Genomic DNA, 21,557 nt, shown 5'->3' with positions numbered 1-21,557 from the left:
GGCGCCCGGCGCTCTCACCCCGTCCCTCACAGCCCGGAGGAAGAGGAGCAGTAGCAGCAGTGCAGCAGCGGTAAGTAGCTGCAGCACTGGCTGCTGTGGGGGCAATTGTATACCTGGCACTGTGGGGGCAATTGGCTGGCACTGTGGGGCATTTGTATACCTGGCACTGTGAGGGCAATTGTTTACCTGGCACTGTGGGGGCAATTGTTTACCTGGCACTGTGGGGGCAATTGTTTACCTGGCACTGTGGGGGCATCTGCATACATGGCACTGTGGGGGCATCTGTATATCTGGCACTGTGGGGGCATTTGTATACCTGGCACTGTAGGGGCATTTGTATACCTGGCACTGTGGGGGCATTTTTTACCTGGCACTGTGGGGGCAATTGGCTGGCACTGTGGGGCATTTGTATACCTGGCACTGTGGGGGCATCTGTATACATGGCACTGTGGGGGCATCTGTATACATGGCACTGTGGGGGCATCTGTATATCTGGCACTGTGGGGGCATCTGTATATCTGGCACTGTGGGGGCATTTGTATACCTTGCACTGTGGGGGCATTTGTATACCTTGCACTGTGGGGGCAATTGTTTACCTGGCACTGTGGGGGCAATTGTTTACCTGGCACTGTGGGGGGCAATTGTTTACCTGGCACTGTGGGGGCATTTGTATACCTGGCACTGCACTATCGGGGGCATATAATATAAATTTCGGCTCATACCGGGTGCTGTAATGTGAATTTTGGCTCATACTGTGTGGTATAATGTGAAAGGGGCAGCAGTACTAGATAGTATAAGGGGTCCTACTATTGTGGTGCATAATGCGTATAAGGGGTGTATAGTGTGGTAAACTACACTGAAGACCACGCCCCCTTTTGAGTGACCACGCCCCCTTTTCCGAAACCTCACATTTCCATATCCCCACTTAAAAATTTCCACTTCAACCACTGGTTGAGTATATTTTAATAGAGAATGATGTACGCCTGTATGTTGTTAGAATATTAATTATATTTGTAAGAACATAGACTAATAAGTGGGAGGAGTCAGGAATAGTAAGGGGAGGAGTCACAGAGGTGGGCCTGTGTGCTTCGAAAATGCCAGGGCCTATTTTTAGTCCCAGTCCGGCCCTGCCTCCCACTTTACATTTTTGACAAAAAGGGACATTTGAGCTGCATCTTTATCAATGAGACTTATTTTCAATGCTGTTTGTTAACATATTTGTGGTAATTCTCCATTCATTACCCATTCTTTGTACATCAGCTACTTTTTATTTTAATTTATTTATTAATTACATTTTATACCGAACCTACTACACTATATTTGGAATTTTGTTTTCCCTATATGAATTTCGTTTCTGGGGAGTGTCTGTTACAAAGGTCGATGACAGAGGGCCTGTGAGGGGATTGATGCATGATCATCCTAGCCGCGGAACACTTTGAGAGGCATTTATAGAGGCCTGTACTACACTTAAGGGGGGTACTCACGGAGCGATATTCTAAGCAATCTGACCAGATTGCTTAGAATATCGGCAGGATCGCTCCGTGTGTAGCCCCCTCGGCGATAGCGATGCGCGGCCCCGCACATCGCTATCGCCGCTGCTAGATTGGCCTGCATGCAGGCCAATCTAGCGGGTCGCTCACTTCACCCGCTGGGTGAAGTGAGCGGCCCCCCCGTCTCCCCCCGCACGCTCAGCACAGATCGCGCTGTGCTGAGCGGCAGGAGAGATGTGTGCTGAGCGGTTCGCTCAGCACGCATCTCTCCTTGATCGGCCCGTGAGTACTGGGCTTAAGTTCTGGTAATCCTCCATCCATTTCCATTGGCACCATCTGTGCATCAAATATATGATTCATTTTACTCGCTTTCAATTTTGAAATATACTACACTATATTTTGAATTCTATTCATGGTATTCATTGATTGACATATAATGAATGAGTTGAACTAATATTTTGAGACTGTTTTGTATTGATGAATTAAATGTTATAAATATTTTAATCAGGATCAATCCAGTCATATCACAGTATTAGCGCCGCTATCCATTTGTTTGTGCTTAGTTTACCTCAGGAGTGACTTTCCTGCTTATTTAGTGGCTGCTTAGTGCAACAACCACATATCAAGCGCCTGTTTCACCTTTGTAAACGTTTTTTTTTTTCTCAGCACCGAGGAGCCTGACTGCCTGAACCAGTGTGGAGAGATTCTATCAATCTATCTATCCGTAATGTGTAATAAAGGGGGACGCAGTCTGCCGTAACGTGTAGTAAGGGGACGCTGTCTGCCGTAATGTATAAAAAGGGGGACGCAGTCTGCCGTAATGTGTAGTAAGGGGACGCTGTCTGCCGTACTGTGTAAGAAAGGACGCAGTCTGCCGTACTGTGTAAAGGGGGACGCAGTCTGCCGTACTGTGTAAAGGGGGACGCAGTCTGCCGTACTGTGTAAAAAGGGGACGCTGTCTGCCGTACTGTGTAGTAAGGGGATGCAGTCTGCCGTACTGTGTAGTAAGGGGACTGACCACAAAGTTCCCATCATTGGTTACACACTACAGGAGCACACAGCCAATCAGGAGGGTGCCAAGACGTGGCGCTCCCTGATTGGCTGAAGGAACCCTCTTAGACAGAAGTCAGGGGGGGTTCCTGGCAGTCGGGGAAAGGGGTCCCATGTAAAAATGGGGCCCCTTTCAGTGCGTGGTCGGGTGTCCGTTTTTTTTATTTTGCAAAGTACGTGGATTACAAATAGAACAGAAGAGGACCGATCTACACTGGATTATGTGAGTATAATTTTTCCAACAGGTACCCCATGGATTCTACATGGAGAAGAGGACCGACCCTCGTGTGAACATAGGTAAGTATGTATGTTTGGAGAGTGTGGATGTATGAATTAAACTTTTACTTTCAAGGTGTGTGTCTTCTGTTTTTATTGGGGTATTTTTTTAGTAGTAGTACTACAGGTACCAGCGGGCCCGGTTTTTCACCGCATGCTGGTACTTGTGGTTCTCCAAGTACCAGCTTGCTGGGGAGGCTTGCTGGGACTTGTAGTACTGCTACTAAACAATATTCAAATTTTGACAAAAAGGCTATCAGCCCCCCATCCGCCGCCCTTGGATGGGGGGGACAGCCTTGGGCTTCACCCCTGGCCCTTGGGTGGCTGGAGGGGGGACCCCTTGATTGAAGGGGCCCCCACTCCTCCAGGGTACCCCGTCCAGGGGTGACTAGTTGGGTATGTAATGCCAGGGCCGCAGGAACTAATATAAAAGTGTCCCCCGGCTGTGGCATTATGTATCTGGCTAGTGGAGCCCGGTGCTGGTTTCAGAAATACGGGGGACCCCTACGCTTTTTGTCCCCCGTATTTTTGGAACCAGGCGCAGAGCCCGGTGCTGGTTGATTAAATATAGGGGAACCCCGGTCAATTTTTTCCCCCATATTTTTTCTACCAGGACCGGCTCAAAGAGCCCGAGGCTGGTTTTGCTTAGGAGGGGGGACCCTACGCATTTTTTTTTGTGGCAAATTTAACACTTTCCCACCCCTTCCCACTGATGGGCATGCACGGATCCATGAGATCCGTGCATGCCTATCAGAACATGGTAAAAAAAAGCAGGTCTGTTTTTATTTTAGCACTTTTTCACGATTGGTATTTTTTCACGGCAGTGTTTGGCTATTGTCAGCAGTGTTTGTGAATTACACTTTTTAGTAAATAACCAAGTTATACCAAATTACAGGAGTATTTGACAGATGGTGTATTCATTCGTATTTTTTTACTTGGACTTCCAAAAAAATACGAATGCCCTCATCACTGCCGTGATTTGAGTTTAGTAAATTCCCGAGATGACACTTTGAAGAAAAAACACCATCTCGGTCAAAATTGGGACCTTAGTAAATATACCCAGCTGTCTGCCGTAATGTGTAAAAAGGGGACGCAGTCTGCCGTACTGTGTAAAAAGGGGGACGCTGTCTGCCGTACTGTGTAAAAAGGGGGACGCTGTCTGCCGTACTGTGTAAAAAGGGGGACGCTGTCTGCCGTACTGTGTAAAAAGGGGGACGCTGTCTGCCGTACTGTGTAAAAAGGGGGACGCTGTCTGCCGTACTGTGTAAAAAGGGGGACGCTGTCTGCCGTAATGTGTAATAAAGGGACGCTGTCTGCCATAATGTATAAAAAGGGGGTCGCTGTCTGCCGTAATGTGTAAAAAGGGGGGTGCTGTCTGCTGTAATGTGTAGTAAGGGGACGCTGTCTGCCGTAATGTGTAAAAAGGGGGACACGGTCTGCCGTAATGTGTAAAAATGGGTTCTACCTGGTATAGTGGCACTACTGTGCATCGTAATTTGAATAATGGAGACTACTGTGCACCGTAGTATGAATTGGTATTATTTTGTGGTCACACGCCTTCCCCATGAAGCCACGCCCCTATATTTTTTCTGTGCGCCATAGGCGCGCATTGTCCCTGTTTTGCATAAGGGGGGTGCCAATGCCATTTCTTGCACACAGCGCAAGTACATCTGTCAGTAATAGCTAATTGGTAGTTTATTCGTGAAACAGGAAAAAATGTACAGTGCAAGTGATTTCAAAGTTATCTAATATGAAGTTTAAGTAAATCTTTTTATTCTGTTAGCTGAAGAAACGTACAGTACCAAATGTGAATAGCTTAGCAAAAGTGTTCTCCCTTATACATGTCAGCTCTTAATTGCCTTCCTAACTGCTAGCCAAAATGGGAGGACACATGGAAGGACAAAGAGCTATTGGTGTCTGCTGCAGGGAAAATGGATAGGGGGCTGGCTGTAATTTGACGTGGCATGAAAAGTCTTCACTAAACTCTTTCAATGTCTGTGTAGCTGAATCCAAGAGCTCTCCCACAGAGGCTACATGGGAAACAGAGCAAACACATGCTTCTAAAGATGACCAGAAAATGTTCTCATAATCTAAATAGAATATGTGTAAAGATTCATTGAAGAGGATTCATTCTATGTTGCCAGCTGTAATTTCTTTTGTCTAAGTTTATTGAAAGCAAGTTTTGCCATGGGGTGTGGGCTGAGGAAGCTAGAAGATTCGGAAGACAGCAGTCCTGGAAAAATCTTTTCAACATTAAAAAGGCCACAAGTAGAAACAAAGACGGACGCAGCATACGAATATGTGTTACTGGACTTTTCTTTAGAAGGTAAGCCAACTAAAAATATATTACTATTTTACTGTTTGCAACACAGATGTCTGTCATACTAATAAATATACATTACAGTTTACGTTTCAAACTTGCTTTCACATTTTATCACATTTTACATTGTCATCACCCTACTGTATTCCTTCCTGAGGGGTGGTATTCAGTATGCCGGCTGTTGGGATCCTGGCACTCAATATACTGGTGCCGGAATCCCGACACCTGGTATAACGACAACTGTTCTCCCTCGCATGCCGGCGGTCAGAATCCCGGCGCCAGTATGCTGGGCGTTGGGATCCCGATCGCTGGCCACTCATACTACACCCCATCCTGATGTGTTAATTCACATACAAACACAGAACATATCCTATACATTTTCAGAGAATTCTGAATTTGCATTTCTGTATGGGTACAGTATCAGATGAACTGCATATAATGTATTTATTCCTTTGTTTATACAAGTTCTCACATATAAATATATGGTGCTTAAGGGTATTTATACTAAGTCAGTGGTTCCCAAACATTTTTGAATCACGACGCCCTAGAGTATCAGAATTTTTTTCACAGCACCCCTAGAAAATAAGTTTCTTAAGAAAATTAGTAAGAAATATTAAATTAAGTAAATTGTGTTTATATGTCATGCTTAGGTTCAATTTTGTGATGAGGGACAGGATTTTATTCTGTTTGTCCACATATTTTCAGATTTCTAGCCACCAGCACTGGTTTTGCCTATTACTCTGACCGTAAATAATTTGAAATGGTCCCGGACCACCAATCCAAGGCACCCCTGCAAGTGTCCCAAGGCACCCCTGCAAGTGTCCCAAGGCACCCCAGGGTACCACAGCACACACTTTGAGAACCACTTTACTAAGCAATAGATTTCTAAATACCTTGATTTGTGCAGATTTTACCTTACAGATTTAAAAGGGCAATACTATTAAATGCAGAACAAGCCTGATTTTGCATTTAATATCATTGCTTGTGGCAGGCAAAATCTGAAGGAAAAAAAAATGTTGGTTTTGAATATCAGTTGCTTGTAAATATACCCTTAAGTCTCTTTGTTGTTGTAAAATAATTGAAAGATTATAAAGCAGGCTTCAGTATACAGTAAAATACAAATAACTATAAATTCTTAAATATGGGTTAGAATTTAGGAGCACAAATAGAAATGTCAGTGGGAAAAACACACTTTCTTCCCTCGCTTTTCACTCCTCCTCTGTGCACACTTTGCAGGCAGAGCATGCTTTGTAGGAGCTCCCTGTCTCCAGGATGCACAGGGGAATGACAATCCCAGACCAGAAAGTTGAAAACACAAATAAACAAGTCCAGATGGCTGCCCTCTGGGAACATAGGCTTCTCTGTTCTACAGATATTTCAAAACCGTTTTGTGCTTTTAGCAAATTGTATCTTTTTAGGATTACAAACTCAATCTTGTTATGATGAGTATTCATTATTATCATTTCAGTATGTGGGCAGCATAACAAATTTATTTCAGATAAATGGTTGAAGTGTGTTGAAACATGGTGTATGTTAATTGCTTTATACAGTATAACATGGCGACATACAGTACACGTGTGTATATCTTAGGAAACATTGAGTCTATCTTTAGAAAGGTTCCGGTATGAATGGTCGACCATGTTATGGTCGACAGTCATTAGGTCGACCACTATTGGTCGACATTGACATGGTCGACATGGACCCATGGTAATGGTCGACGCATGAAAGGCCGACACATGAAAAGGTCGACATGAGTTTTTTTTTTTGTTTTTTTGGTGGCGTTTTTTGCGTAAAGTGACTGGGAACCCCAATTAGTGCACTGCGTCCCCTCGCATGGCTCGCTTCGCTCGCCATGCTTCGGGCATGGTGCCTTCGCTTCGCTCGGCACAGATTACCGTTCCAATCGTAGTCCACGTGGATCGTAAAGTATGGAAAAGTTCCCCAAAAGAAAAAAAGTTAAACTCATGTTGACCTTTTCATGTGTCGACCATGTGTCCATGTTGACCATGTCAATGTCGACCAATAGTGGTCGACCTAATGACTGTCGACCATAACATGGTCGACCATGTTAACGGATACCCTTTAGAAATGTGTACAGTAATTGTCTGTTAAGTTGAAACTAAGGGGCCTATGTATCAGACTTTTTTTTTCCATAAAATAATGTAGAAACTTAAGTTTCTGTATAATTTTATGGGTTGTGGTTATGTACTAATAGCATAATGCTGGAGATTGTACAGATATCTCCAGCAGAATGCTAATTAGTGCTACAGATTGCAGTCTCCATTATTATCAGTGGGGACTACAATCTGACCCCTCTGAACTAAGCCTGGAAAAGTGAAGCTTTTCAGTATTTGGCCATTTTTACATGGTGTAAACTCATTTTAGCCTATGGAGCCTATCCCGCGGCCTCCCACTCGGCGAAAGCCCCTATCTCGGAAACTGACGCTGTGCGCATTCGCAGTGTCAGATTTCCCCAGAGGGGAAATGGCGGGGAAGAAACTCGCTGGGACAGTGGTTATCACTACTGCTGTCCCTGCAGGTTTCCCTATGTACATATACATGTGGGGATATTTTTATTGAAAGTGAAAATATCCACCACAAAACCAAGTGTTAATAATCACGGCTGTTCTGCAATTATTAAAACATGTGCCCCTAAAGCACAAACTAAAACACCATCAATCAGCCTTGCAATTATACCATTGGAATTTTCATAAGTTATCATAAATATTTACTTTTATTATAGGAAGAAAAACTGATAACATTTTATACAATTTATATAGAAGTAGGTAAAGAAGTGCTAAATGAAAAGGCATGCGGAGGACTCCAACTATCTCCATGCTACATAATACCTGTACTGAATTCATGTATTAAATATATACATAGAACAGTGGTGGTAACATTGTAGATCAGGTTCCTCACTTGTGGTAGCTGGTTCACTAAGCTACACAAGACCCCTATTAGGAAGTAGTAACTTCCCAGACCTCAGACAATACCATACATCCGCCCACAGTTATTCCTTCCTGTGAATGTACAGAGATCTATGCAGATATAGGGCCTTATTCAGCTTCAGTTGCAATTTTGCATAATCGCAAATTGGTCGATTATCGGGCAACTCTGCATGTGCTATGAACGCAGTGCGCATGTGCGGGCCATGATCTGTGATTTTTTTGGAATCGCATCTTGCCGTGATGCGATCTCAGGCTGACTGACAGTTGGTGGGCATTCGTGGGTATACACATGACGTTTGCAGGGAGTGGTTGAGAAAACGCAGGCGTCTCATTGCCATTTTTGGGTCTTGCATCTGATGTCAGCTGCGATTGCTGCGACTTTAAATATGGCACCAGTGCGACTGCATTCTCATTATTCTGAGTAGCCCCGGGTCATCAACAACTGTAGATGGTGCTTGATTGTGCGATGCATTTGCCACTCTGCGGCTGCATTTGCAGAATACAATCGCAGAACGGTAACTGAAGCTGAATAAGGCCCATTATGCTTTATTTATATAGTAACAACATATTCCCAAATGTGTGTACCAGCAGTTAGGACAAGTTGATAATGTATTAAACTCCATTTAATGAAACAGTTGCAGATTCATTAATTCTTTAAAAAAAACACAGAAGGCAACATACTGTATATCTATTACGTGCTGCAATTTCATAAATCAGTTTCTGCCATTGTAATGCCTTTATTACTCACAGTTCATGTGGATTTGTTGCTAATAGTTAGCTGGAGGCTTCCAAACAGACCACCGATCATTACTGAAAACCCTCCATTACAGACTGAACTGCAGTGACTAATAGGGGCACCTGTCCCAGGAATAGAGGTTTTAGGGAAAAAAATGGACATACAAAACTCTAAGGATTACTGTGTGGGTATAATGTGTAACAGGAACTACAACTGTATAGCGATAATGTGTAATTGGCACTACTACTTTGGCATAATGTGTAAAGAGGCACTACTACTATGTTGCATACTGTGTAAAGGGGCACTACTACTGTGGCATAATGTGCAAGGGGCACTACTACTGTGTGGCATAATGTGTAAGGGGCACTATTGTATGATGTCATAAATGTGTATAAGGGGTACTACTAGGTAGTGTAACGTTAATAAAGGACTCTAGTTTGTGGAGTAACATGTTTACTGTGTGGCATAACGTGCATTAGAGGGGTGGTATTCATGTGACCGGCGGTCGGGAGGCATGCCGACCAACAGGGACTATTTCCACTCGTGGGTGTCCACGACACCGTCGCCACCGAGCCTGCAGCGTGGTGAGCACAGCGAGTCCGCAAGGGGCTTGCTGCACTCGCCCCTCCCCGCTGGGATCCTGGCGTCGGTATGCTGCCGGGATTCTGGCGTCGGTAAGCTGACCGGCAGTCTCCTGACTGTCGGTAAGCTGACCGCCGGTCAGCCATACTACACCCGCATTAGAGACCATACTGTGTGGTGTAATGTGAATAAGGGACACTACTATGCGGTCTAATGTGAGAAAGGGGCACTACAATGGCATCATTTGAATTGGGGGTACTATTGTGTGGCCACACCCTTTTCCCACAAGATCATGCTCCTTTTTTGGCAAGCACGCCTCCCCTCTATCAAATATGGGGGGTGGCATTAGCCCCATACTTTGCCATGGGTGCTTGGACCCCTGGATACACTCCTGACAGGCAGACTTGCTTCAACATAATCTACCACAATTGCTGTGTATTGCTGCAATGCTTATAGCTGTCTGTCATTTTATCTCTTAGTACATTGTTAATTGTTTCTTTTCTGAGCACAGGACTCCACCTATGTAGGCTACAGTTAACTAGCCAACAGTAAACAAACCAATAACATTGCTTGGCTATGTCCAGATGGATCCTCCTTTTCCCATTTAAAAAAAAAACAAAACAAAAAAAACATGATTAGCCTTGTTTTCTCTGTTGTGTCCAGAAATGCACTGAAGCTAGGCTGGATCCCCCATCTCTACAGTGTCTGTCTTATAAGGAAAAGTAATCATCTGTATGTATGGTTTCTCAATTGGAAAAGCATTAGGGGTAATTCTGAGTTGATCGCAGCAGGATCTTTGTTAGCAGTTGGGCAAAACCATGTGCACTGCAGGGGAGGCAGATATAACATGTGCAGAGAGAGATAGATTTGGGTGTGGTGAGTTAAATCTGCAATCTAAATTGCAGTGTAAAAATAAAACAGCCAGTATTTACCCTGCACAGAAACAAAATAACCCACCCAAATCTAACTCTCTCTGCAAATGTTATATCTGCCCCCCCTGCAGTGCACATGGTTTTGCCCAACTGCTAAAAAATGTCCTGCTGCAATAAACTTGGAATTACCCCCATTGTCAGAGTGATGTACAGTAGTACAAGCATTTCTTAAATAATAATGTGCTTCAGATATACTAAACAAAAAGTAGATCTGAATGTACACGCCAAGTTGCATATGGAAAATGCTCCTCCTTCAACCTTGAAGGTGCATTAAAATCCAATCTGCTGGAAAGTAGCATATGCTTGCTATAGTGATTGATGATCTCGAAGTGCTTTTTTTTTCTCCACCAGCTTACAGTATATGTGCTATACCTGCAGAGAATGGGCTATCCCAAGTGTCTGACCTTTGTCCCTTATACTTATCACAAACATATTATTTACTGCACTATTCTTATAATTGATGCTGAATACACATGGCTTTGTTGCTACTATAGGTACCCATTGGTGTTTATTAGTCTTTTTAAAAAAAGGAACTGAAAATTAGTGTCAAATGCAAACTTGACATGTTTTAGTGGCATTTTTATTAGCGTCTGGAGCTCACTGTAGACTTCCACAAGTTTTACTGTAAATGTAAAAGGATGTTTCCTAGAAATGCCAGTAACAATGGTAATGGATGGTATCCAGTCTCTAGGTCGACAAGACTTAGGTCGACAGTGTCTAGGTCGACCACTTTTGGTCGACAGTAACTAGGTTGACGGTTTCTAGGTCGATAGGGTCTCTAGGTCGACATGTTCTAGGTCGACAGGTCAAAAGGTTGACATGAGTTTAAAAAATATAATCTTTCTTTGAACTTTTTCATACTTTACGATCCACGCGGACTACGATTGGGAACGGTAACCTGTGTTGAGCACTGCGGTAGCGGAGCGAGGGGACGCGATGCACTAATTGGGGATCCCGGTCACTGTACGGTGAAAACGACACCAAAAAAAGATTAAAAAGCTCATGTTGACCTTTTGACCTGTCGACCTAGAGACCCTGTCGACATAGAATCCCTGTCGACCTAGTTACTGTTGACCAATAGTGGTCGTCCTAGACATTGTTGATTTAAGTCTTGTCGACCTTCAATACCACACCCATAATGGATATTGTAACACTAAAAACAATGGTTAAGAACACTTTTAATAATGTATATATTTAAAGCCAGTGTCCGCCTTATTTGTAGACACTAGAACACACAGAACTTTACAATCGGTTCACATGGCAGTACTGACATGCTGCTATTTCATTACATAATTATAATTTTTTTAATAATAATAATAATAATAATAATAATAATAATAATTAATAGTAGTAGTAGTAACTTTGCACCTTGGCAAAACTATGTTATACTAAAGGTGGGGCAGATGTCAAATGTGCTGAGAGATTTTTAGATTTGAGTGAGGCGTGTCCAAACTCAAATCTAATGGTGCCCACACACGGTGAGATCTGTGCTAGGTGTGATTTGAGCCTATACAATGTGTGCTATGCGATTTGGACTAAGTGGGTATGCTATTAAACTACATGTGATTTTAAACTACACCTGATTTTAACTACACTACAATATTGTATGGGGTGGTCTTCAGTATGCCGACTGACGGGATCCCGGTGCACAGTATACCGGCGCCAGAATCCCGACAGCCGGCATACCGACACTTATTCTCCCTCGTGGGGGTCCACGACCCCCCTGGAGGGAGTATAAAATAGCGTGGCCGTAGCGTGGCAAGCGCAGCGAGCCCACAAGGGGCTCATTTGCGCTCGCCACACTGTCTGTAAGCCGGTGGTCGGGCTCCCGGCGCCGGTATGCTGGTCGCCAGGAGCCCGACCGCCGGCATACCATACTGAACCCATTGTATGTAATGTATGCATTATAGTACAAAAATACCTGACTGCACATACTATTTTACCTTGAGATATGGACTACGCGGGAGCGCGCATCACAAGGGAACATAAACACTGTGTGATTTGAACTAGACGTGATGCGATATGAACTAAAAAGTTCAAATCGCATGCGATAATCGCACCGTGTGTGGGCACCATAAGTTTCATTGTAAATGTAAAGCTGTGCATCTTTTGCATGCTACATGCAGAAATAGCCAGCATTTACCGTAACTGCATATATAATAAATGTATTTGCACCTATTGCATTGTAACATAGTTTATTCCTGATACAAAGTTACTTGCTTTTTGTGCTTTGCTCCCAGCTCAGAATCAGCCCCAGTCTCCTAAAAGGAATATGCATAATAACAGCAGGGCTGCACTAGGTGGAGGGCTAGGGGGGCATGTGACCTGAATGCTGGATTGGTGGGGGCGTCGCCACGATCATTTTAATCCCCCTAACACCCCCCTCTCTAAGCACATTGGTCCCTTGCTATGATGAAACTGAAAATAAACTACAGCTCCCAGCAGGTTTTACCTTAAATGTGAAAATATGTAAATTTAGCATTTAAAACTAAGTTTCTTTTTTGACTGAGTGCAACTGCCATTGCAATCTAATATATATATATATATATATATATATATATATATGTGTGTGTGTGTGTGTGTATATGTGTATATATATATATATATGCATACCTCCCAACTGTCCCAATTTTTGCGGGACAGTCCCATTTTTGGGGGTCTGTCCCGCTCTCCCTCCCGCGGGCCACAGTGTCCCGCGGTGGTGGGGGCAGTTGGGAGGCTCCCTATCACTCGCTGCTATGCTCAGTTCAGAGCAAAGCAGCGGTGAATAGATGCTGTGCGCATGCGCACAGCATCTATTCCAGTGAGGCAGTGGGACTGGGGCCATGGCCAGCAGCTCACAGAGCGCTGGCCATGCCCCACTGTCACGAAATTTGGAGGCGTGGCCCGCGATAGCGGCATCCCCGCGAGGCCACGGCCCTTCACGATAGGCCACGCCCCTTTTTGGCGCCGGTGCGGCTATGCCGCGCAAGGAGTCCCTCTTACAGTAATCCGAAGGTTGGGAGGTATGTGTGTGTATGTGTGTGTATGTGTGTATATGTGTGTATGTATATGTGTGTATATATATATATATATATATATATATATATATATAATGTGTGTGTGTGTATATATGTATATATATATATATATATATATATATTTATTACACACACACACACACACACACACACACACACACACACACACACACACACACGTGTAGAAAGCAACACTCCCAACATGTGATAAATAAGCTGGTGCCCTCCTAGAAACCACTGTGGGTCCAATGTACAGAACGTGAAGGTGGCACTCAGATCAATAATGCGACAACAGGCAGTTGTATGCCTGTTGTCGCATTATTGATCTGAGTGCCGCCTTCATGATAGATATCCTATCTCTATCTATCTATCTCAAAACAGGGAATAATATTGCGCCACGAGTAAAAGGGACAACGTAACAGAAATGCTGTATACAGTAGGTTATTTTTTTTTTGTATAATCTGTTTTTATTTAGGAAAATATAAAGATTACATCTCATTAGACAAAAAAGCTTCAAGACACCTAATTAAAGTCAATTGCAGTTTAGCCATAAGGAGCGTGATAGCTTAACACTCTAGACACTGGAAGTCGGTGCAAGTGCAGACATTGATAGGGTGTTCTATGGAATCATCGCATTGTCCACTTGCTATTTGTCTAAACAGAGAATGTGATCATAATAACATAAGTAACACAGTAGGGAAACTATAGAAAAGAGCTAGATGTGATATGGAGGAAAGGATAGGAGAAAACATAGTGTGACCAAGCCAGGGGAGCCTTCGGACTGAGGGGGAGGGTAATGCAACCTCTTTAATCGATCAACTGCGAAACTCAAATCATTTAGTGGCACAAATGTAGTCTTTGTATTCTTTGGAGGACGTATATTCCATCCAAGGTAACCAAGTGGCCATGAATTCTGGGAGTTTATCTCTGGAGACCAGGAGGATGTTCTCCATGTTCATGTAATAGTTGATTCTAGTGAACCATATTTTCCTTGTGGGTGGAGATGGAGACCTCCATAGAGTGGGAATAACCGCCCGTGCTGCATTAGACAAGTGGCGGAGTAATGATGTTTTATGCTGAGCCAGTGATATAGAAGAGTGGGAGAGCAGCCAAAAGGCCGGGTCAGAAGGGACAGGGGTATGAAGTATGTCTTGGGAAATAGAGATGACGTCAACCAAGTATGACCGGAGTAGGGGGCAATTCCACCAGATGTGGAGTAGGGTACCAGTGGCGCTAAGACATCTCCAACACCTATCAGTCACTCCGGGGTACATGAAGTGGAGGAGGGAGGGGTGTCTGTACCATCTCATTAAGAGTTTATATTGGGTTTCCCTGACTTGTATACAGACTGAACTATTGTGGGATTTGAGAAATATCATCCGCCAGTCTTTGTCTGATAGTTGAATCCCAAGATCTCTCTCCCAAGCTAACTGGTAGGGTAGGGGCGCCTGAGCACCGGGGCCCTGTAATAATTTGTAAAGTGTGGAAACGGTGTGTTGGGGGTTGCATGTAGAGACGCACACAATCTCTCAAACTGTGTTAGTTCCCTGGAGGCTTGAAGATATCTGTGTTTGGAATGCAGAAAATGTCTAAGCTGTAGATATTTCCAGAAGTCGTGTTGTGGAATTTAGATCGCACTTACGAAAACTGTCTAACTCCTGAGGATATCACCAGCTGCCCTACCCTGAAGAGTCCCCCAAGGGCCCAGTCGCGAAAGTGGGAGAGTGTTAAGCCGGGTAGGAAGTCAGGGTTTGCTAGAAAAGAAGTCAACAGGCCGAAATCAGAAGAGAGGAAGGGCCAGCGGCGTGCTTTTTTTCCAAAAGGAGAGGGTCACAGTATTAGTTGGGTGAGGGGAGGGAGGCTTGGGGGGGGGGGGGTGGAAGGGAGCCAGGGGAAGATCACTGGGAATTGTTGCATATAGAGCCCCTCCAGAGCCACCCACTGCTTTGTGTCCCGACTCCTCGTCCAATCCAAGACCCTATTGAGCAGGATTGCCCAATAATAGCCTCTGATATCAGGTAGCTGGAAACCACCGCATCGGGTAGAGCGAATCATAGTGGACCGGCTAATTCTAGGCCGTTTCCGGGACCAGATAAATTGTTGTATCAAGAGTTGGATGGACTTGAACCAGGAGTCTGGGATCCGTATGGGAAGAGCCTGAAGTTTATAGAGTAACTTAGGGAGAGTATTCATCTTCATAACATTCACCCTCCCCAGCCAGGAAAGTGGTTTGAGGTACCATCTGCTGTAGTCAGCCCTGAGAGTTCGGAGAAGGGGCATGAAGTTCAATGAAACCAAACGGGAAAGATCAATTGGTAATTGTATTCCCAAGTAGGACAGGTGGGAGGTATTCCAAGTAAAGGGGAAGGATTGTTTAAGTTTAGCCACTGTGTCGGGAGGGGTGGAGATGTTCAAGGCGCAGGATTTGGACATATTAATCTTGAAATTGGAAAGTGACCCGAAATTGGACAACTCCTTCATAAGATGGGGGAGGGAGGAAACCGGGTGCGTTATTGTAGCTAATAAATCATCTGCAAACAGGGAAAGTTTGTGCTCTGTATCCCCGACTCTCAGACCAGTAATGCAATCATTGGCCCTGATAGCTCTAGCAAGAGCTTCGATACAAAGGACAAAGAGTAAGGGGGACAGTGGGCATCCCTGTCGCGTCCCGTTACCTATGGAAAAGGGGTCTGATAAGGATCCGTTAACTCGAACCCGGGCTGTGGGTGATCTATACAGTCCAAAAATCCTACCAAGTGCTAGTGGACCCAATCAGATGTGCTCCAGTACAGACCTCATAAAACCCCAACTGACTCTATCAAAGGCCTTTTCGGCATCAGTGGATAGCAGCATAGTGGGGGAGTTACCTTGGGATGCTATGTGGATTAGGCTCAATACCTTGGTGGTATTATCCTTAGCCTCGCGGTTCGGGACAAAGCCCACCTGGTCGTTGTGGATTAGAGAAGGCAGGAATACATTCAGTCTATTTGCCATCACTTTTTTGCGAAAAGTTTGACATCGACATTTAGAAGTGATATGGGCCTATAACTGGGGCACACCGAGGGGTCTTTACCGGGTTTAGGAAGAACGGAAATGTGGGCTTCTAGGGATTGACCTGAAAAATGGGTATCTGCGGAGATAGAGTTAAAGGCCTGGAGGAGATAAGAGGAGAGGAGACCCTTAAATTGTTTATAGTAAGTAAGCGTGAAGCCGTGTCCGGCCCTGGACTCTTACCAGAGGGCGTCGAGGTCATAGCGCTCTCCAGCTCTTGCAGGGTAACGGGTATTTTCCAGAGCATCCCAATCTGAAGGAGATAGGACGGGGTAAGATACCTTTTCTAAATACTCCTTTGCCTTTAGAAAGTCAAAAAGAGGGGTAGCGCATTCGGATCGGTTCTCTAGATTATATAAAAGGGAATAATACTGTTTGAAGCATGCAGCTATTTCAGGGGTTTTGAAATGGAGAGCTCCCCCAGGGTCCCTCACGCTGTTTATAAACAAAGATGAGCGTTGGGCCTTAAGTGCCTGGGCCAGGAGACGACCAGGTTTATTACCCCACTGGTAGTACTTGGAGTTGCATTTACGTACTGAAAGCTGGATACTATCAGTGAGGGTTTTCTTTAGTTGAGCCCTCGTATCAAGTAATTCTAGGTAATTAGTCTCTGACAGGGATGTTTTGTGCGAGGACTCAAGGAGGTGGAGTCGTTGTAATAATTTGGTGATTAGTGCTGACCTCTGTTTTTTCATAAATGTACCCAACTGTATAAGTTTACCTCTTATGGTGCATTTATGCGCTTCCCACAGGGTAATCTTAGAGACATCGTCGGTATAATTTATGGAGAAAAATTCAGTCAAGGCCTTCTCTATTTCTCCCCTGCAATATTGGTCCTGTAATAATGATTCATTAAGACGTCAGGTCCATTGACCTGGGGTAGCTTGGGGGGTTGAAAGAGTCATAGACACCGGGGCGTGGTCAGACCAGGTTATCAAGTCAATGGAGGAATCTATCAGTAAGGGGAGATGTCTGTGACTAAGGAATATGTAATCGAGATGAGAGTAAGCTTTGTGCGGGGGTGAATAGAAGGAGTAGTCTCTATCGGAAGGGTGAAGGACCCTCCAGGAGTCTCCCAGCAGGAGATCGTGGAAAAATCTTCTAACTTGTCGGTATTGACGTTGGGAGGTCCGGGGGGCATTAGAGGATGAGTCTAAGGATGGATCCATTATCCAATTCAGATCACCCCCCAGAGCAACAACGTCTGATAGGAGAGGTTCCATTTGGGAAAGGGTGGAGTGAAAAAATGGAACCTGGTCCCTATTTGGGGCGTAAAGTGCAACAAATGTGTATGGGCACATGCATATTTTACACCGCACTATCAGGAGATGACCCGGGATCAGCTTATGAACTGATATGTCAGACAGCTGAAGGGTCCTAGAGAATAATATCGCAACACCCTTTGATTTAGAGTCTGGGTTATTATTATAAAAGGCCTGAGGGAAACGATAGTTAGTCAAGGAGGGGCCACTAGCTGAGATTTTAAAATGCGTCTCCGGGACCAGTGCAACATCTACTCTATCGGCCCAGAGAGACCGTAGGAGGGAGGCTCTTTTCTCCGATACATTAAGGCCCTTTGCGTTGATCGATGTTATTTTGACTTTATCAGGGGATGTCATGGGAGGCATAAGTCATAGTTGAAAGCGGTGGGCCCGGAGGGGTCAACAAGAGGAGGGAGGAAGGAACAGGGAGGAAAGAGAGAAACAGAGCAAACAAAAAAACAACAATAACAGTCAAAAAACCCACAATGGGGTAGCTGATCCATCTGAGGATCAGAAACCCAATAGGCCAAACAGCCAGGAGTGAGTAAGGGGCGAGTGAGGGAGCCACCGCCAGAGGCATATTTAAAAATGGTAAAAAGTAATGCAATAATCAAAACACATACTTAGTTGTAATTAACTGTAAACTGTGAACCTTGTTAACATGAAGAAATCTTCAAATGGTAGGATGGAAGCCATCTCATAGTCTCAGAATATAGGAACCGACAATCAACGGCCCACTATATAATGGGAGGGGCATAGCCCCAGTGACAGCAGAATATTGGGTGAAGGCTAATCAGTGGTGAGAAATGGTATTACGCTAGAGAGATAGTTTAAGGAGAACAAGAACAAACAAAAGATCACAGGTTATCAATCAGGTAGCATTTGAGTCATTGTCAGAGGGGGATTCATTGGTGCTTTTCCTTCCGGCCCTTCGTACCTCCTGCCAAGGGGTTCCTGTACTCGGGGATTGGAGAGATGGCAATGCTGGAGTAGGGAAGTCCCAGTCGCGTAAGTCAAGTTTCGGTAGGCCAAGACCTTTACAGAACATAGGGAGATCAGGTTAGGAGTTGAGGATGTGGGTTTTCCCCGAGGAGGAGACTTGGAGATTAAAGGGGAAGCACCATTGGTATTTCAGTTGACGTTTACGGAGCTCGTCCGTTAGGGGCTTGAGGGCTTTCCGTTGTTGGAGGGTGTGCCAGGACAAGTCTTGGTAGATATGGATCATTGAACCGTTGAAATCAACTCCATCTAGTTGGCGTACCTTGCGCATGATGTAGTCCTTCTGAGAAAAATAATGCAATCTGCAGATGACATCACGTGGTCTGTCCGCGGAGAGACCTCTTGGTTTCAGAGCATGGTGGGCCCTATCGAAGGTGATAGTATCGTTGGGATCGTTACCTAATATCTCGTTAAAGATTTTCGTAAGAGCATCAATCAGGCCTGTTTGAGGAACGTCTTCTGGCAATCCCCGCACACGGATGTTGTTTCTCCTCCCTCTGTTATCAGAATCTGTTAACCGTGTTTGGAGAGAGCGAATCTCTGTCGACTGAGCTTCAATGACATTCGTCAATGACTTCAGGAACGTGTCGGAAGAGACCTGGTGATCCTCCAAACTCGACACCCGGTCAGAAATGTGAGAAATGTCCTGTCTCATGGTAGCCAGTTCACGTCTCACTGTATCTTGCAGATCCTGTGTAGTGGGTAGATTTTTCATATAGGCTAAGATATCTTGTAGATCCCTACCTCCTGGAGGGCAGGCATGCGGTACGTCCGCACTTGGAGGGGATGGGTGAGGGGCAGGCGGGGAGAGGGGGGAGTTTGAAGCAGAAGGGTTATCTGTTATGCGGGCGAGGTGGATTGTAAGAATTATCTCATAGCGGACTGCGACATGTTCCCCCGTGGAGTTGATGTGCCGGTCTTTTGAGAAGATTTCTTATTCCTGGGCATCACTCAATCAGCATCGAGAAGCTTAGATTCATTAAGGTCAAGATAACGAGGTGAAATAAGGTTGCATAACTCACATAAGAATGCCTTCAGCGGTGTAGCTCCCTGTGGGTTGGCGTCAGCAGTTCATTACGGTATCAATGGCAACGGCAGCCTAGCGTAGGAAACACATCTATAGCACTAGACCGCTGGGGCGTCTCAGCGGGTTAGAAAAGCATTCAATCGGTTTCTTATATTTGAACAGAGATGCACATCTCTGCTGTATAGGTTATAATATATAATTCATATGACAACACTCCCCAAGATAAGGGGCGTCAGCTGACTCCCTCAAAATAAAAACAGAGATGGTACTTTCTTTGAAATAAAATTACTGGTAAATTGGAATGAAGGATAAAGCGACCAATGGTGTAAAACAATAAGGTACTATGCCCAATTGGTAAAAAATAAATATACTATTTATTAAACAATTATGCACAGTTAAAAAATGGGACAATAAATACAAACACAAATTATCTAAAGCACAGGTTCTCAAACTCGGTCCTCAGGACCCCACACAGTGCATGTTTTGCAGGTCTCCTCACAGAATCACCAGTGAAATAATTAGCTCCACCTGTGGACCTTTTAAAATGTGTCAGTGAGTAATTAATACACCTGTGCACCTGCTGGGTTACCTGCAAAACATGCACTGTGTGGGGTCCTGAGGACCGAGTTTGAGAACCTATGATCTAAAGTACCCCATGTGAACCCCATGATGAAGTCTAAGTGACGAAACGCGTTGGAAGACCTATACTGACCACATACCAAGATAAGGAATTATCTTTTAATAGCATTTTAATTTCGATTTTAAGTACTTTAGATCATTTGTGTTTGTATTTATTGTCCCATTTTTTAACTGTGCATAATTGTTTAATAAATAGTATATTTATTTTTTACCAATTGGGCATAGTACCTTATTGTTTTACACCATTGGTCGCTTTATCCTTCATTCCAATTTACATATATATATATATATATATATATATATATATATATATATATATATATATATATTATAGTCCCATGGATCCGGCTCTCCTGTAATAGCCTTTCTGCACCGGGTGCCTCCGTAGTTGAAGAGATAGAAACACAGCAGACGCGGCACTCCAAGTGACTTTGAAAATAACTCTTAGGCCAGGCAGATAAGTAAAAGACGACGTTTCAATGCCGCTTTATTCAGGCATTTTCCTCAGGTATAAAAAATAACAGTAATGTCTTACCTTATAAAGGCATTCAATCACCCAAAGTGAACAAACGTGTGCCGGGCAGAACGCCCGCCGCTCCGTTCAGCGCAGCGGAAGTGGCGACGCACAACGTCACCTCCTGCTGCTGTGCTCCCCATCACCATGACAACAAATACCGCTAAGTACATCGGACACTGAAAACAAAACATACATATCATGGTCTAACCACAGCCTAAGCAAGTGACAATAATACACAGACTCTACAGTGTGACATACAGCCTATATGTACCAAATGGATCAATCAATAGATAGACCTTTGATCTGTGTCCAAAGCCTTATCGTACCAGTAATATCATTTGCAGTATACATGGTATATTATATCCAATGGTATAGCTCAGCCCTTATAGCTAGAACAACAGGATACTTAATATAGATACTACTGATATATATTGTCCCATAGATTAGGTATTTGTTGTCATGGTGATGGGGAGCACAGCAGCAGGAGGTGACGTTGTGCGTCGTCACTTCCGCTGCGCTGAACGGAGCGGCGGGCGTTCTGCCCGGCACACGTTTGTTAACTTTGGGTGATTGAATGCCTTTATAAGGTAAGACATTACTGTTATTTTTTTATACCTGAGGAAAATGCCTGAATAAAGCGGCATTGAAACGTCGTCTTTTGCTTATCTGCCTGGCCTAAGAGTTGTTATTTTCAAAGTCACTTGGAGT

The 21,557-nt window shown here is 44.3% G+C and overlaps 1 protein-coding gene across 3 annotated transcripts in view; it reads left to right on the top strand.

The window, feature by feature from the left end:
- The window catches only part of RFTN2 (raftlin family member 2), a 362,340-nt gene that overhangs the window by 90,908 nt on the left and 249,875 nt on the right, over positions 1-21,557 (top strand). The window contains exons 2-3 of one of the 3 annotated variants that reach the window (XM_063934131.1): positions 2,157-2,256; positions 4,982-5,142. The exons of 1 other annotated variant lie outside the window; for it this stretch is intronic. In XM_063934131.1, the coding sequence (XP_063790201.1) occupies positions 5,004-5,142 (139 nt within the window). In that variant the 5' untranslated portion in view covers positions 2,157-2,256; positions 4,982-5,003. The remainder of the gene's footprint in view (positions 1-2,156; positions 2,257-4,981; positions 5,143-21,557) is intronic. One more of the 3 variants, XM_063934130.1, reaches the window with a different exon arrangement.

Source organism: Pseudophryne corroboree, chromosome 7 (genome assembly GCF_028390025.1).
Source record: "Pseudophryne corroboree isolate aPseCor3 chromosome 7, aPseCor3.hap2, whole genome shotgun sequence".
NCBI classification, from domain to species: domain Eukaryota; kingdom Metazoa; phylum Chordata; class Amphibia; order Anura; family Myobatrachidae; genus Pseudophryne; species Pseudophryne corroboree.
Note: the sequence above shows the minus strand (reverse complement) of the source record. Positions and strands in the feature narration are given on the sequence as shown.